The 16,179-nt window shown below is 39.7% G+C and overlaps 1 protein-coding gene across 4 annotated transcripts in view; it reads left to right on the top strand.

Annotated features, from left to right (window-relative positions):
* The window catches only part of LOC122438271 (gamma-secretase activating protein), a 91,327-nt gene that overhangs the window by 70,279 nt on the left and 4,869 nt on the right, over nt 1–16,179 (top strand). For 3 of the 4 annotated variants that reach the window (XM_043462950.1, XM_043462951.1, XM_043462953.1), the window contains 8 exons: nt 40–98; nt 783–814; nt 2,552–2,613; nt 6,411–6,506; nt 8,971–9,041; nt 9,514–9,608; nt 15,154–15,273; nt 16,091–16,152. In XM_043462950.1, coding sequence (XP_043318885.1) covers nt 40–98; nt 783–814; nt 2,552–2,613; nt 6,411–6,506; nt 8,971–9,041; nt 9,514–9,608; nt 15,154–15,273; nt 16,091–16,152 — 597 coding nt within the window. The remainder of the gene's footprint in view (nt 1–39; nt 99–782; nt 815–2,551; nt 2,614–6,410; nt 6,507–8,970; nt 9,042–9,513; nt 9,609–15,153; nt 15,274–16,090; nt 16,153–16,179) is intronic. The other variant, XM_043462952.1, reaches the window with a different exon arrangement.

Below are 16,179 nucleotides of genomic sequence, written 5' to 3' on the forward strand. Positions count from 1 at the left end.
CCTTCACCTTCCACACCTCTGATGTATCTTCACTCCTAGAAAACAGGAAAAAGAAGGTCTACGGTGTATGTGAGAAATATTCTTGATAATGCAATAAAGTAAGTAAAATGAAGGATTATTATAGCTATAAGATGGCTATCTTTTGTAGTTACTTTGCTGGCTGCCTTTCAGGGAAGTAGCTTATTACTTTTGTTGTATTCTCAATGAGATGATGCCGTCAGCAGCATCCCAAGCCCTGTTTTGGAGATTGGAGCTAGAGTTTCTTGTGGGAAAAGTTTATATGTTAAACCTTTTAGATTTGCATCCTGGGGATGGATGACTCAGAAGGAATAAGTGGTAATGAAAGCTCTTTTTAATAGAGCACTTTAGAGGGGTACAAGTAGTGGGTTGATTTTAAATAAAAGTTAGTCGGCTGGTGAACCTGCTCTTATTTTGAAAGCATGTTTTCTGAGTAGATGAGTCATCTCAGAGTGCTACAAGCATAGGCCCCATTCCAACCCCTGTTCTATTTTCTGTTCCCATTATTTCCAATAACTGAGAGCTGCAATTGTTCTAAATTACCGTCATTGTTTGCACTAAAGAGTTTTGAGATTTTGTAGTTGCTTAATGTGGCTTTTGCCAAGTTGATTAAAGTTTTTGAGGTTTTCAGCAGCCTGAGAACAGTTTCTGCAGTGGTTTCATGGGTTTTTAAACGACAATATCTTTGTATGGTATTGTGGGTTTTTTTTTTTTTTTTAATTAATGTTTCCTGTGTGAATAACATTGGCTAATTTTTCTTGTAGGGTGATTTCTAACCTAGAAGCAAAGAATTTGGGTAAGAAAAGACCTGTAATAAAGCCTTCTGGATTTCAGTCAGTTGTTTGTTTGTAACACCATTCTTCCTCCCACTGTGGGTTGGCAGGGAAATCACTTCCACTAGCCCAGTGAAGGCAACACCCTTTACTATCTTCCTGTCAGAGCGGCTCCCAGTTTCTTCCATGTCTCTCTTGGCACCAGGTCCTTCGGGAACAGATGCTGAATGCGCTTTTGCTGGAGAACTCCCTGACTGTAGGTTTTCCTCCCGTTTCCCTGTAGAACTGATCTAATTAACATGCTCACTGGCTGTACTTGCAGGGTGTATTTCCCTTGGCTTAGAGCTATTCTCTCTCCAGCTGTCTATCTGTGGGACTCTTTCTCACCTCTTAAAGGTCAGCCTCGCTTTTTTTTTAAGCTGTTATTTTTATGTTTTTTTATGGGCTTGGATGTTTAGGTATGTGCTGGGTGACGCTAGTGGAAATTATTTCATACAGTGCTTTGCTGCACATCCTGCAGCTGTGCACACAGCCCGCGTGAGCTGTGAAGTCACCGAGCAGCCCCGGGAGCAGGTCGCCCGGCCTGAAGCCAGGGCTCTGCCACCAGTCCCGGGCAGGGGCAGTCAGCCAGGGGTGTGAGCATGCTTGCAGGCTCCCCTTCTTGCGTCACTCGGGGGTTTGTAGCATGGGAAGTGTGACTGGTCTGGCTGAGGTTCCTGTGTCCTCTGCTCCCACGTCTGGTTAGAGCTCCTTCTGCTCCCGGACGTCAGGGCCGTTTGCATCTGTTACTAGTCATTCTGTCTTGATGCACTTTAGGGAACTCGCTGCTTCCTCTCACAAATTCTTTGTGCTAGTTTCCTAGGAAGAAAGTCACTGTCAGAAGTGAACATTCTTTGTGAAATGCGGAACAACCATGAAAACTGCTGGGCTCTAGTTTTGAATTTTTCATCATGAAGGTTATGTAGGATCTAGTTAGGATTTATCCCAAGGGGTCAAGAAGCATCTGTGCCCTCCTGAAAGGAGTCCTCAGCTCCCTGACCAGGGCAGTTCTACCTCTTGACCGGCACTGTGACCCAGGTTCTGGCAGAGGAAGATGGGGCACAAAGATGCTCTAGGAGATCTTCCTAGAGACAGTGTTGGCCTGCCCCTCCAGTCTTGCTGGCACAGTGCAAATCATGGTGGAGAAAGTGCCATTTGGTTTAACCTTACACACCACTTTTCCATCTCAGTCTAACTACATTTTCAGTCCAATAACTTGTGCCAGTTATTATTTGCCACAGTAACTGACTGTGGTGACTGGTCCCCTCACCTCAGTAACTATAAACTACAAGTTGGAGTCAGGAAGAAGGGAGTCACGTGATCCTTCCACTCAGTCCCCGTTGCTGGGTTTGCCACTCCTTAGGTTTAAGAGAGGACCTGAGTTGTTTGGTCTCCTGTGAAGCAGAGGATCTCAGTGACAAGCCTCCACATTGAAGAGAAATTGAAGCCAGAGGGTATTGGTGTTGGGAATGTGTTCCTCGTGTTCCCTCTCTCTTTCACAGTCTGTGCCTCACTCTGGTTCACAGCGCTCCCTGCATATCACCTGAGTGATAAGTTGCAGCGTGTAGGACAAGGTCACACTGAATGAAAAGTTTTCATCCCATCAGGAAAGTGTTATATTTTCCCAGTGACTCAGAGAAGGGAAGCCCAGACTGAGGCCTCTTCCTTCTGGTCATTTCCTAAAAACCACCCTGCTTGACTATCACTCTTTTTAATTTCAGAGCCAAGATTAACACCCCTCTTCCAGGAGGAAGACAACCACCAGCAGCTGCTTATCGGGCTGGTAAGTGGGACATTTGGTGCTGGCAAACAGTGAGCTCCAAGGAAAGGGGAAAGGGCTAGATTGTATTTCTCATTCTGTCAACACATGGTTGTTGCCATCCACTCACTGTAGGCCCTGCGTGTTCACTGGTAAGGAACACATATATAATTTCTGCCCTCTTGGAATTTGTTGTCTTGTAAGAGAATCACAAATTAATCAGTCACCCCAATAAATGTATAAAGCATCATAAAGAAATGTATAGCACTGAGAGTATTTAAAACAGGAAAGACCAGCATCTCTGTGGCTTTTGTATTTGGTTTTAAAATACAAAGGAATAAAGTATTCTTTCTCAAGAGATCTTACTGCTAGGAAGACCAAAGATGTAAATCAAAATAAATTAATTGAAAAGAATTGGCAAATTCATCCAAAATCTTAAAAAACAAACAAACAAACAAACAACTAGTTAAACATCTAAATCTGAAAAACATCTTTAACTGAAAAACTAGTTTTAAAAAAATTTAATAAAATATTTTTAATGCTGTGCAGGCTTAGAATGGGATAATCTATTACCTTAGATAAGGCTAGTTTAAAAATATGAGAAAAATAAAAAAAAAATATGAGAAAAATATGTGTAAATACATAGCCATACACTTAAAAATTCTAGTTAAACAATGTTTCCTTAGCAAATAGAAATTACAAACTTGAGTCAAGAAGAAATAGAAAACCTGAAAGTATAATAACCATAAAATAATTTGGAAAAAATGTCAAAGATTATCTCTAAAAAAAGCCCCAAGTTATCTAATGAGTTAGTTCTTTCAAACTTTTAAAGACCAGATTATTCTCATATTATGTAAAGTATTTTTGAAGAAAGATGGGAAACTTTTTACTCACTTTAAAAAGCATAATCTTTAAACCAGAATCCAACAATGACCACTTTTACTTGTGAATATAGATACCACAAGCTTAATTAAAATACTTTCCAATACTCTGTTTGAAAATACAACTTGGCCACATGGGCTTATTTCCAGGAAGGCTTAATATTAGAAAATATATTAATGTAGTTCATCATATCACTGAGTGAGTCCAAGAGGCAAAAATGACTCTATGGGTGCTAAAAGTTGATGAAAGTATAATTCCACTCTTGGAATTTTAAACAAAGTATAGTCTAATATTAGTAGCCAACATCCTTCTTAATCTCACTTGGAAGCATTGGTATTAAAATCAGAAAGAAGCTAAGTATACTTGCTATTTTCACTAAAACTTTACATTATTCTAAAAATTTTAGCCAATGAAAGAAGAAACAAGAGTAAAAGAATATGGTATAATTGTCTAATACAACAACAAAATAATCAACTGGGAAAATGGAAAGTAAAGTTTTTAAAATAAAGAATAAAAATAATAATGTAAGTTAGTAAGCTGACAATGCTATATTTATTTTCATTTTATTAGAATTAACTAGTTAGAAAAGATAACGAAAAACAGTATATAATTTCCAAATCCTTAGCATCTAGCTTTAATGAAATTACAAACAAAAAGTCAATGAAATTTCTCTGACAATTGACTAAGTGACTCACTTAACAAAATAAGGAAGAATGGGACTGACATTACGAGATATCTAAATGTGCTTCTGATCTACAATAGTTGGAAAAATATGTCACTAACACAAAGATAGGAAATTCTAATTTAATTTTGAATATTTGGTGAATGATAAATGAAATATTTGAAAATCAATGTGAAAAGAAATAATTTTTAGTCAGTTGATCAATCAGTGGTTGACTATTTTGAAAAGTCAATTAAATTGGATTTTTCCCACCCCAAATACCACTTTATACCATAGAAATATCAGATTAAGGAATCTAATATAAAAATTAGTATAATGTATTAACTGTGAAATAATTTGAATAAAATAAGTGGATAATTAAATAATACTGAGAAAGCTTTTCAAGTGTATTATTGAATGTAAGCATATTGGTGAAGCTTGATTGAAATCTTGAAACAGAACAACAAAAAGGCAAGCAATAATATTTAGAAAAAAACATTTGCCACATAATGTGATAAAAGGATAACATTTGGCATATAAATAAAGCTTATAAATCAAGCTTATAAATCAGTAAGAGAACAATATACCAGAAGGGAAATGGATAAAAACTGTTACCAATGAATTTTCAAAAGTTAATTTAGGCTGAAAATATCTTGAGTTGGGGCAGAGAAAGAAAAACAATACTTAACATTGCGGTAACCAACTGACAAACAGAATAAGTATTTTTTTGTTTGTTTTTGCCTTTCAAATTGACAAAAATTAAAAATTATATTAGGAAGGGTCAGAGAATAGGGAATTTGACAGTCGCATGCAATGGAATTTGAAATTAGTATTAATATAACCTCAGAAGAAGGCATTTCAGCAGTGTCTCTGTAAGTCTAAGTATAGGACCCAAGAAATTCCATTTCTAGGAATTTAGCCTGACAAAATAATCAAGGATATGATAAACAACCCTTGTATACAGAGTTTTTGGGTAGTATTATTAATAGTAATAAATATTCCATATGTATAAGAAGGGAATAAATAGTTCAATTATAGTATTTTTTTATAAAATTGGTTACTGTACAACTATTACAACTAGTGTGATAAAGAATATTTAATGATAAACTATTAAATAAAAAAGCAGATTGTAAAACATTAGAATGACTATACACACTGGAAAAAAGGAAAGTAAAAAACCGAAATGTTAAAGTAAAATATTAGAATGACTATACACACTGGAAAAAAGGAAAGTAAAAAACCGAAATGTTAAAGTAAATGGTAGGATTATGAGCAATGTAAATTTTCATTTATATGATTATTATGGAAAAATTAAACTGACAAGAATATGCATCATATCTTATGCAGAAAAAAAATAATGTTTTTTTTAAAAAGCTTAATCATTTAATACATGCAGGAGACCGAAATAATATACCACTCTGTCTTGGCCCAGGATGCCATGGGCTTAGTTTTGCCCTGGGTGTCTGTTGTAAATCTGCTTAGATACTAATAGAAGATGCCTACATATGTGTGTGTGTGTGTGTGTGTTGTCAGTTGTACAATTCCCATGGTGTTTATTGGTACAAAGATTTCTTTAGCCAAGAGGGTCTGTTGCTGAACAAGGCATTTAGACAAAAGAGACAAGAAAAGGAAGAAGAGAAGAGAAAAACAAAAAGCTGGGAACGCCACACTAATTGGGGAGCCCCAGGGATGGTCATAACAGTGCGGCTATAGAAATAAGCCAATTTGGAGGCACTAGAATAAATATTTCCATACCTTTGCATGTCAGGGAACTCCGTGGAATTGTTTTAGCCAGTGCGCAGAGGGAGGTATCTGGGGCATTTCCTTTTTATTCCAGCCTCTGTCCTTCCAAACATCCAAACCCTGTTCCTTCCCATTAGCATAGACTTTCTATGTTTAGAGTTGCTCCTGTTAGTTCTCCAGAGCCAGAACAGTAGACTTCAATCCTTTGGTAGATCCCAAAGTTTTTGACTACTGAGCCTAGTGATTTCCACTGGCTAACTTCCACTGGCTACTTTGGAGAATTCTTAACAGGACTGGCAGCCTGACTGTCAGCTGCTCACTGGGCTTTGGGTGTGTCATAAATCATTCCTCTTGAGGAAAATGGTAGTGCCGCCTGATTTATGCCCATCAAAGGAACATCGTGGGTTATACATTTCTGCTAGTGGGATCTTCAGGTCCAATATTTTTCATATTGATAGGGAATATTAATAAATGAATTCAAACCAGTTGCAGATGTGAGTGGGTAGGTTGTGACTTATCTACATTCTGTTTTCAGATGGTGTCTGAACTAAGAGACCATCTTTTGAGACATCTACAGGGTGTAGAAAAGAAAAAAATTGAACAGATGGTTCTGGACTACGTTTCAAAACTGGTTGGTTTTGCTTTATCTTCCCTACCCGTGCACCCCTCCCCCAACCCATCTCCTTGGTCCCCTGGTGTATAGTTTCCAGTATGTGGTTCAGTATGTTTTTCATATTAGAATTTTGGATCTCTCCTGTCCTCAAACCTGATTATATGATGCTGTAGATTGAAGAAGGGAAAAAGAACCAAAAAACAAGGAGAACATGGCCTTGGAAGTGGTTTATTTTTCCCTTCCAGTAGTGCTTATTATATGCTTATGGAACAGTGCATATATATGTTTACATATGCATGGAACAGTGACGAATTCAGCATGGGTGCCAAATGTTCGTGTCATCTTGGCATTTTCCAGCTCCTTATTAAACTGTAGGTAGTAATTTATGTACATGGAGGTTTATGCAAACGTGAGAGAACTTGAACTTCAATTCTTAATTAGCTCCAGCGGCCTAATTAGGCGAGATTCCAGCTCAGTTGTATAAACACTACCACATTAGAATCTGTAGGTGAGATTGGCAGCTCACTCACCAGGTAGCCATTCATTGAAATTGTGTGATCGAACTTAATAACACTGGTCCTTGTATAAATGGAAGTGATGAGGCTGGATTGAAATCTGAACCTGTCTTGCTATCTTTCAAAATGCGTATGGAACTGAGGCCTGACCCTACTTAGAATCTAGGAATAATATGATAGATAAAATTTTTTTAAGTATCTAAATATAAGGAAAGAGAAAAAAAAACTTCAATACTCCATTTCTCTAGTTTGGATAGGACTAGTGTATAAATGTGAACAAATATTTTTGTATTGAACGCCAGAAGATTCAATTTATTGGATATGGCTCTGATTTAATTTCATGTTCAATTTTTATAGTTTTTCCCTTTTATTGCAGTCACTAGGATCTGTTTTTAAATGATATATTTTAATTTCTACAGCAAAGTTTGACTTTTATAGGCATTTGCATATACTAATGTGTACAGACAGGGCATTGGCACTTTCTTAAATAATAATTCTTTACTGTAGAAAAGGAACTCACTTTACAAATGTGTTACTGGTCTTTCTTAGTGTTGATACTGACTTGATTTCATTGTCCTTTTAAAAAAATTTTTTTTTGTTTATTTATTTTTATTGTGCTGGGTCTTCATTGATGTGCAAGCTTTTCTCTAATTGCGGCAAGTGGGGGCTACCCTTTGTTGCAGTGTATAAGCTTCTCCTTGCGGTAGCTTCTTGTTGCAGAACGCAGGCTCAAGGGTGCATGGGCTTCAGTAGTTACAGTGCAACAGTTGCTATCCCCAAGCCTAGAGCACAGGCTCAATAGCTGGGGCCCGCGGGTTTAGTGGCTGTGCAGCATGTGGGATCCTCCTGGACCAGCGATCGAACCTGTGTCTTCGGCACTGGCAGCAGATTCTTTACCATTGAGCCACCAGGGAAGCCCCCTTCTTTGTCCTTTCATAATGCACGGTTATTTATCATATCATGTATCATCTTTCTTTCTGTTGACTTTACCTCTTCCAGAGTTTTAGGGTTTTTCTTCAAGCATCAGTCTTCCCTTTATTTCATCATATTAAAAAAAAAATCCATGTGACACTAGTTTGTGCTAACAGCTCCTAGAACCAATAGGACCAGAAATGGTAGCAATGTCGTCTCAGAAAACTGAGACCTGGTGCCCCTGCCTTTCCAACCCAGCAGTCACTGACTGATGCCAAAGCTGCTTGCCCTGCCCAGAAGCAAACATCTGCGTCTCCCAGTCCCTCCTAGGAGGGTGACTGGACAGCCTTTAAAAGTAAACCCTGGAAAGTTGCTGCAGAACCTGATTATATTGCTTGTGTGTTATCTTACATGATTTCAGCCAGAGAGAAACTGGGAATCCATATCATTGAGAATAAGTAGTGTCTGTTGTGCTCATATGGAAACTTCCTAATTTTGCTCCCTGTCCTTTGCCTACATGTGCAGTGCATGGATTTGTGGTCCTGATAACAATTCCTTGAACACTGTCCTATTGCTGACAAGCTAGTAAAATGTAGAACTTGACTTGAAACTAGTTTTACTTCACAATCCATGCTCGGGACCTCCATTCTGTTCAAAATCGCCTTTCCTCTGTCAGCTGTCTACCGTGTCACCCTTGCCACATAACAGGCCTAAGGCAAAACCCTGTTGCACTTGACCTTCACTGGTGGACAAAGGCCTGTGATTGAGGGCCTGTGCTGTGAGCAGTGGGGCCGGTTAGCGGTGGGGAAGCCCAGCTGGGACACTACCCATGATGACAGTGGATGCTCTGTTAGATGTGGCTGCACATTTTCAGTCTTTCCATTTTGAATTCCAGTGCTTCAGAATTGACTTCTGAAAGGCTGGTTCTATGTCCAGACATAGCCTGAATGCCAGCTACCCTGAATGTGCCCGTCAGAGCTATGGGAGCAGAGCTGTAGGGGCTCCTGAGGGGAAAGGGTGTGAACGGAGGTTAACAGACTCTCTTTACCCTCTAGCTGGATCTCATTTGCCAAATACTGGAAGCCAGTTGGAGGAAACATAATCTTCATCCCTGGGCTCTCAACTTGTACGCAAGTATTTCTTGCTCTGTTTTATTCTGGTGTACAAAGTGCTAAACAATTCTGCTGCTGGTATTAGCAAAGCCTTGATTAAACTTAGTAGATGAAAGTAACTTTCACCAGTTCTTACACCATCCATCCTAGTTCTGAACTCAACATTTAAAGTTATGCCCCTGCTGCTTCACCCGTCCTCTTTCTTTGGCATATGCTTGGTGAGGAGGGAGGGGCACATAAACTCAGTTCTGCCAACAAGGGGAATTTGAGTTAACACAGTTTGTCATTTATGTGCCTACTGTCTCATTAGATTCTAGGCATTTCAACGATGGTCATCATATCTGGGAAGCTTTCTATAGGGTATTGCCTTTCACGGATAGCATGAATTTCATCTGGATGTGGCACTCAGAGCCACTGCTTATGTGCAAATGGGGTTTTGGAAATGAGCTGCTTGGCTGAATTGCTGCTTTGTTCTTTGACCTGCAGCAATAGACAGGCGAGTACTGCTGAATTTGCGGTCTTTCACATTATGACCAGGATTTTGGAAGCTACTAACACGTTGTTTTTACCCCTGCCTCCTGGTAAGTCTTGGCTTGTTGTTGTTGTAATAAATTTGTTGTTTCTTCTGTACTTTGGCACATTATGAGTTTAAGAATGAGACCTCCTGAGTCAGAAATTTTTGGTCTCATGTCACTGTAAGAGATGGGTCTGAGATTGGTCTCTGCTGACCACGTCTCCTCTGATTTTTTAAAAAAATATTTACTTATTTATTTATTTGGCTACACCAAGTCTTAGTTGTAACACAAGCGATCTTTAGTTGCAGCACACCCGATCTTTAGTTGCAGCATTTGGGATCCAGTTCCCTGACCGGGGATAGAACTCAGGCCCCCTGAGTATTGTATTGGGAGTACACAGAGTCCTAGCCACTGGACCACAAGGGAAGTCCACCTTGTATATTTTAAAGAGCAGATTGAAGAAGGCCAAGAGAATAGCCAAGCCTAACTTCTATGGAAACTTGCCGGTGCATGCTTTCTCAGTAGATGTGGGAAGCTTGGAGTCAGCTACTATTCCTTTCTGGAAATATGAAGTACTGGGCAGGGGAAACGGGAGAAGTCTTTTAGGAGGGTGCAGACTGAAGTGATGTAATCCATCTCCTCTTTCCTGGGGGAGGATTTATGGCCTCCTGCTCCCTCTCCTTGAGTGTCAGTGACTATTACCTGTATTCAAGACCCTATGGACGAGGGAGCTATGGTTACCCAGAAACTCTCCTCTGATTATTAAACTGTACTGTAGCTTGTCACCAACTTTAGGGGGCCAGATCTGGTCCTCTTGCAACTGTCTAGGATATTTTGAACCAGTGGAAAACTTTTGTTGATGTCTGCAGGCCTAGTTTATCTGATCAAGAAAGTTAACATTCAGAAGGAAGTGGACCTGGCTGTGTTTCAAAAATTGAGTTGATTCTTATGTGTTCCTTGGAAACTGAAAACTTCCCTTGGGATTTTGAAACAGGACCAAATAGGTCTCAAAGCACTCTTGGCACGTGTGTCTGCAGTCATTCATTTAATTGGTCATTTTTTAAAATTCAATCAACAAACATCTGTTGAGCAATTACATGCCAGGTACTGGGCTGGTAATTAGAGCAGTTCCAAAAATTAACAAAAGTCTACTAGGGAAAATATGCATATTAATCAGTATTCATTTTAAGAAACAAATAAGCTCCTGTTTGCTCTAAACTGCTTAACTTATGCTGAATATGTTTAAGTTCTGATGAATTTTAAGCTTATGGTAGCTGCTGCTGCTAAGTTGCTTCAGTCGTGTCTGACTCTGTGCAACTCCATAGACGGCAGTCCACCAGGCTTTTATGGTAGCTATCACTATGTAATATATATTAGCCAATTTAATTTAATTTGTTCTTTCATATACATCTATCCATCCATCCCTCATTAATTTGCTCCTCTGCTCATTCATTTTCCACTGACATGTATATGGTACCCATTTTTGTGCCAGGTACTGTTTTAAGTACTTTACATAAATTAGCACATTTAATTTTCATAATGATGCTAAGTGATAAGAGCTTAAATTGAACCACATTGAATTATTTCTATAAAATCAGTTTTTGACCAACAAAGATGGCACTTTCATATGGTTCCATTTAATATTATTCCCATTTTATAGATGGTGAAATTGAGGCACAGAAAGGAAGTAACTTGCCTAAAGTCACATAGCTATTAAGAACAGAGCAGCGCTCAAATCCAGGGAGTTTGGCTCTAAAATCTATGCTTCTAACTACTATTCTGTGCTGCCTCTTGAATTTTATATTCCAGTTGAATTAGTTGATATTGAAACATTGGCTATTTATGGGTGCAGAAAATCCCCACAGCACATCTCAGCTTCTCGGCATTTGTGAAGTATCTGATACAGTCTGGAATCCATTATACTTTCTCTATCCATACACCTTATTTTATAAGATCTGCTTGTAGTGGAGGCACACAAGGTGTTTCTTATGATTTTGTAGGGATCTGAAAGTGACGGTTCATGAGAAGAATGGTAGGTTTTAAATGGAATATGAATTGTGAAGTACCCTCTAGAAAAAATGAAAGGATTTCATGAAAGTTATGTATGATTTTCTGGCTTAAATTCTTAAATGCTTGTCTTTAATACAATAGACCTGGTCGAGGAATGTTCACCATGGATATCTAAGCTCCTTTTATAAATAAATAAAACTGACTGGGGATAATATTCTATCTGGGAGATCATAAAAATCTACTTTCTACGGAACGTTGCATTTCTTCACAGAGATGGATAAAGACAGGAAACAGAAAAACATTACCTATAGTGACTGAGAATTATTATGAGTAAGACTTAAATGGCTGGTGTCCATGGATCAAGTAAGGAAGAGCAGTTTCTCTTTCTCTTTTTTTCTGAAATGTTTCTCTAATATGAAGTGGCACTGGATTGTGTGTGTGTATAAATGCAGGTTATTTTTGTGTATTCATATGTAAATGAGTTTGCTTTCCAGGCCCCCTGGACTAAGGAGAACTGTTTGAGTTCCAACTACAGGAACTTGTAACTGGAATTAGTTAAAGATAAAAAAGGGAATGGGGACCACAGAAGGGAAGTCATAGTTTAGAGCTGGAGCATTTACAATTTAAAAGGGCCCTGTGTTCCCCTTACTGCCTGGAGAAGGCCCAGAGTCCTAGAGGATGAGTATTAGCGTTGGCTGGTGGAAGAACTCTCTCTTTTGGAACTGATGCCTACTTCTGCCCAGTTTGCTCTGTTGCTTAAATCTGACATGCTGAGAGGAAGCCAAGAACAGGCTGTTGAATTTGGGACTGTGCCCTTGGGAAAGAGGATGAAAGGGAGTGAGGGATCTTTAGGACATGGATGTGGGGCTAGAGAGGGATTTTGAATCCACAGAACTATAAGATCAGTAGCCTATTATAAACTCTTTTTCAGAAATAATCTCATAACTTTTTTAATCTTGGGAAGACTGTCCAAATCCATTTGAAAAATCTCATGTTGTTAATTAGCTAGTAGAATCTTTTTTTTTTTTTTTTTTGAATCAGGGCATTTGGAAGATTCATCCCATTGTCATCCCCTTAACATTTGCTTGAGGGCAGAGTCTGAACTTTATCTGACCCTCAATGTTGCCAGGACATGGGACTCAAGTCTCCCTCTGCTCATGATTCATGTGCTTGGAGAAAGAAGCTCTACGACCTCTCTGAATCCAAGTCCCAGCGGTCTTTGGCCATCATGTCTTTGTCATGTGTGCCTTTCAGGCTAGGCAGTGAATCTTCGTCATCCCCCACCCACATCTAATCAGTTTCTAAGCCAGTTCACATCACATTGCCCCTGCAGTCCCTTCCCTCCCTGTCACTATCAGTGTCCGCGATCCCTCGTGCACAGGTTCATGCACCGGCCTCCCAGCAGGCCTTCGTTCCTCTGATAGCAAACTGTCACTCCTGTCCATTCTTTGCCTGCAGAGAGTGTGCTTAGTCTCCCAGTTTTGTCCGACTCTTTGTGACCCCATGGACTGTAGTCCACCAGGCTCCTCTGTCCATGGAATTTCCCAAGCAAGAATACTGGAGTGGGTTGACATTTCCTTCTCCAGGGGATCTTCCTGACCCACGGATCGAACCCGCATCTTCTGTGTCTCCTTCACTGCAGGCAGATTCTTTACCTGCTGAGCCATCAGGGAAGCCCATTCTTTGCCTGTTGTTATGTTAATATTTCGAAAGTAAAATTCAGAACCTCCAACCATCCTGCTCAAAAGCTTCCAGTGCCTCCCCTGCTAAGTCACTTCAGTTGTGTCTGACTCTGTGCAACCCCATCCCTGGGATTCTCCAGGCAAGAACACTGGAGTGGGTTGCCATTTCCTTCTCCAGTGCATAAAAGTGAAAAGTGAAAGTGAAGTCGCTCAGTCATGTCTGACTCTTCTCGACCCCATGGACTGCAGCCTACCAGACTCCTCTGTCCATGGGATTTTCCAGGCAAGAGTACTGGAGTGGGGTGCCATTGCCTTCTCCAGAGTTTCCTAAATGATAGATTCCTTGCTGACACTCAGCATTCAAACCCTGACACCTACATTCAGAGCACCCTTTACTTTTCCTTTGTAGAAATGGTCATTAAAAAAGTGTATATTTATTTTGTGATTATTTTATTGTCAGTCTTCCCCTTAGACTGGAAAGTGGATGGGAGCAGCAGTCATGCCTGTTCTCATCACTGCCTTTGCCTGTTTGTTGAGTAAATTAACCTCCCCAGCCTTACCTCCCACCATTCCTCTTACACATCTGTTCTAACCCAAGTGGATTGTTTACTCTTTCCTGAATATGCCACATGCTTTCTCACCTTTGAGCCTCTGTTCATATTATTCCATTAATACCAGTTATTGAAGCAAGATAACATGGTTAAAGGCCTAGACTAAGATGCTACAGCCTGGGTTCAAATGTCAGCTCTGCCACTTCCTATCTGTATGATCCTGGAAAGGTTTCTTAGCTCCTGTGAATCTTGGTTTCCCAATTTATAAGATAAGGATTGAGTAGTACCCACCCCATGGTGTTATATGAGAGGCAAGTGAGCCTGTACATAGATGAAAGACCTCAGGACGTGTCTGGTATTAGTCACCGTGTTGTACCATGTGCCAGGCTCTTCATAGACCTAGCTCGAGTTCTCACAGCAGCCCTGTGGGAAAGGTGCTGGTGATTCTCCTTGAGGGATGAAGAGACCAGAAAAGCTTAGTTACCTGTACCTAGTAAGCAGCATAGCACGATTCTGGCCTCTGTTTACTCAGACCCACGTGGCTTTTGCTGCTTCTCTAGTCTGTACATTATCTCACATCATATCCACTCTCAGGAATGGCATCAACCCTTCAAAGCACCTCTCACCTGACATCCAAGAGGGCTTTTCTGGTTTTCTGTTCAGTCTGATATCTTCTTCTCCCATGGATGTTGTGTGTCTGGGTTAGTGTTAATAGTGGACTTACAGCTCTAGCTTTGTGAGAACTAGGGTAGTCCTGCTCATGAGACTTAGATTTGAGAGTGCCTTTTTACTGAATTCCTATAGATTTGCTATCTGACCATATCATTTTAGTTTTTCTTTTCTATGATTTAGTTCAAGTAGACCCCAAAAGCCTTTCTCCAGGGAATACCCAAAGATTAGTCATAAAAAGTGTTCCCTTCTGGTCCAAATATTTTCTCCTTGAACAAAATGGTCCCTGGCCATCAGCCTTTAGCCTGGGCATGTGGAGTCTGAAGTTCTTCTGTTAATTTTTCTATTTTGCAATTTTATCATAGAATTATAGACCTATTAAAAATATAAAAAAAACTATATAAAAGAACTGTAAAAAAAAAGTCCATTTTTATGCACTCTTCTTCTCTTTGGCCTAGGAAGATGTACAAGGTGGAGGGAATACATGTTTATTGGAAACTTACTACATACCATACTTAGTTGTGATAATACAAAGAAGGAACCTTGGACCTTATCTTCAAGGGTCTTCAAGAAGCATTTATTTGACTCTAGGCATCAAGCGGGGAGCTGAGTGCTTTCTTGCCATCACCAGATTCATTTCCTCTGGGAAGCTGGAGATGCTGACTGACTGTGTTTATCATCCTGGATCTCTCTTCCCAGGTTTTCACACTCTGCACATGATCCTTGGCGTCCGCTGTCTGCCTTTGCATAACCTGTTGCATTACATTGATCACGGAGTGTTACTTCTCACAGAAGCAGCTGTCACAAGGCTCATGAAAGGTAAGGCCTCTGAGTTTGCCTCATCCAAGCCCCAGCACCCCCAGGGCTGCCTTTGTGGGTGTGCGACTGTGTGGTCACTCCAGGTCCTGCCACAATCAGAAGGGCCCACACACAGTTTAATGTTCTGCCTTCAGTCTATAGCTGAAGGTGGGCTCCATGATTCCACAGCTGGGCCTACTGAGTATAGTTTGTTTCCCGTAACCATCCTTGGGCCTTTAGCCCTTCAAGGACTTCTCAATCCACATACAATCCTTTTCCGTACATGAGAGTACTTGAGGATAGGAGACTGAAGGCTTGTTTCTCAAGAAAAATCTCATAAAATGGCTTGCTTTCAGCTGATTAACTCTGTCCTCTCAAATTAAGACTTGGAATGCAAGGTAAAATGAGAGATACAGTACCTATGGGAATTTGAACTTGAAAAAAGGTCTGTAGTATAATGACTATTAAATTATTTGACTGTGGTATTTTATAGATGAGTTTTGCTAATATATATTGAAGTATTTGCCATTCCTCAAGGTGCATTCTGTTTTAAGTTAGCAAATTGCTTTTGTGACTGACAGCCTGTTTCAGAACCCTGTTTCATGATATGTAGCAGTGGCTTCAATAAGAAATCCCTTTTTTATTCATAGAGACACAAACTAATATTTTCATAGCGTTGTTAGGCTTATCTTGGAAAACAAGGTTGGGACATGTGTTATCAGGGTGAAGCACTGAAGTATTAGCTTGCTCAGATATTAAAACAGAGATTTCTGTTTTGTTTTGTTTTTTTCTTTTTGTTTTGTTTTATTTTGTTTGCCAATTTCTAACTTTCTCGTAGATCTGGACAATACAGAGAAAAATGAAAAACTAAAATTCAGCATCATTATGCGGCTTCCTCCGGTAAACCTGAAGTATACTTTATTTTCT

The sequence above is a fragment of the Cervus canadensis genome, chromosome 3 (genome assembly GCF_019320065.1).
Source record: "Cervus canadensis isolate Bull #8, Minnesota chromosome 3, ASM1932006v1, whole genome shotgun sequence".
NCBI classification, from domain to species: domain Eukaryota; kingdom Metazoa; phylum Chordata; class Mammalia; order Artiodactyla; family Cervidae; genus Cervus; species Cervus canadensis.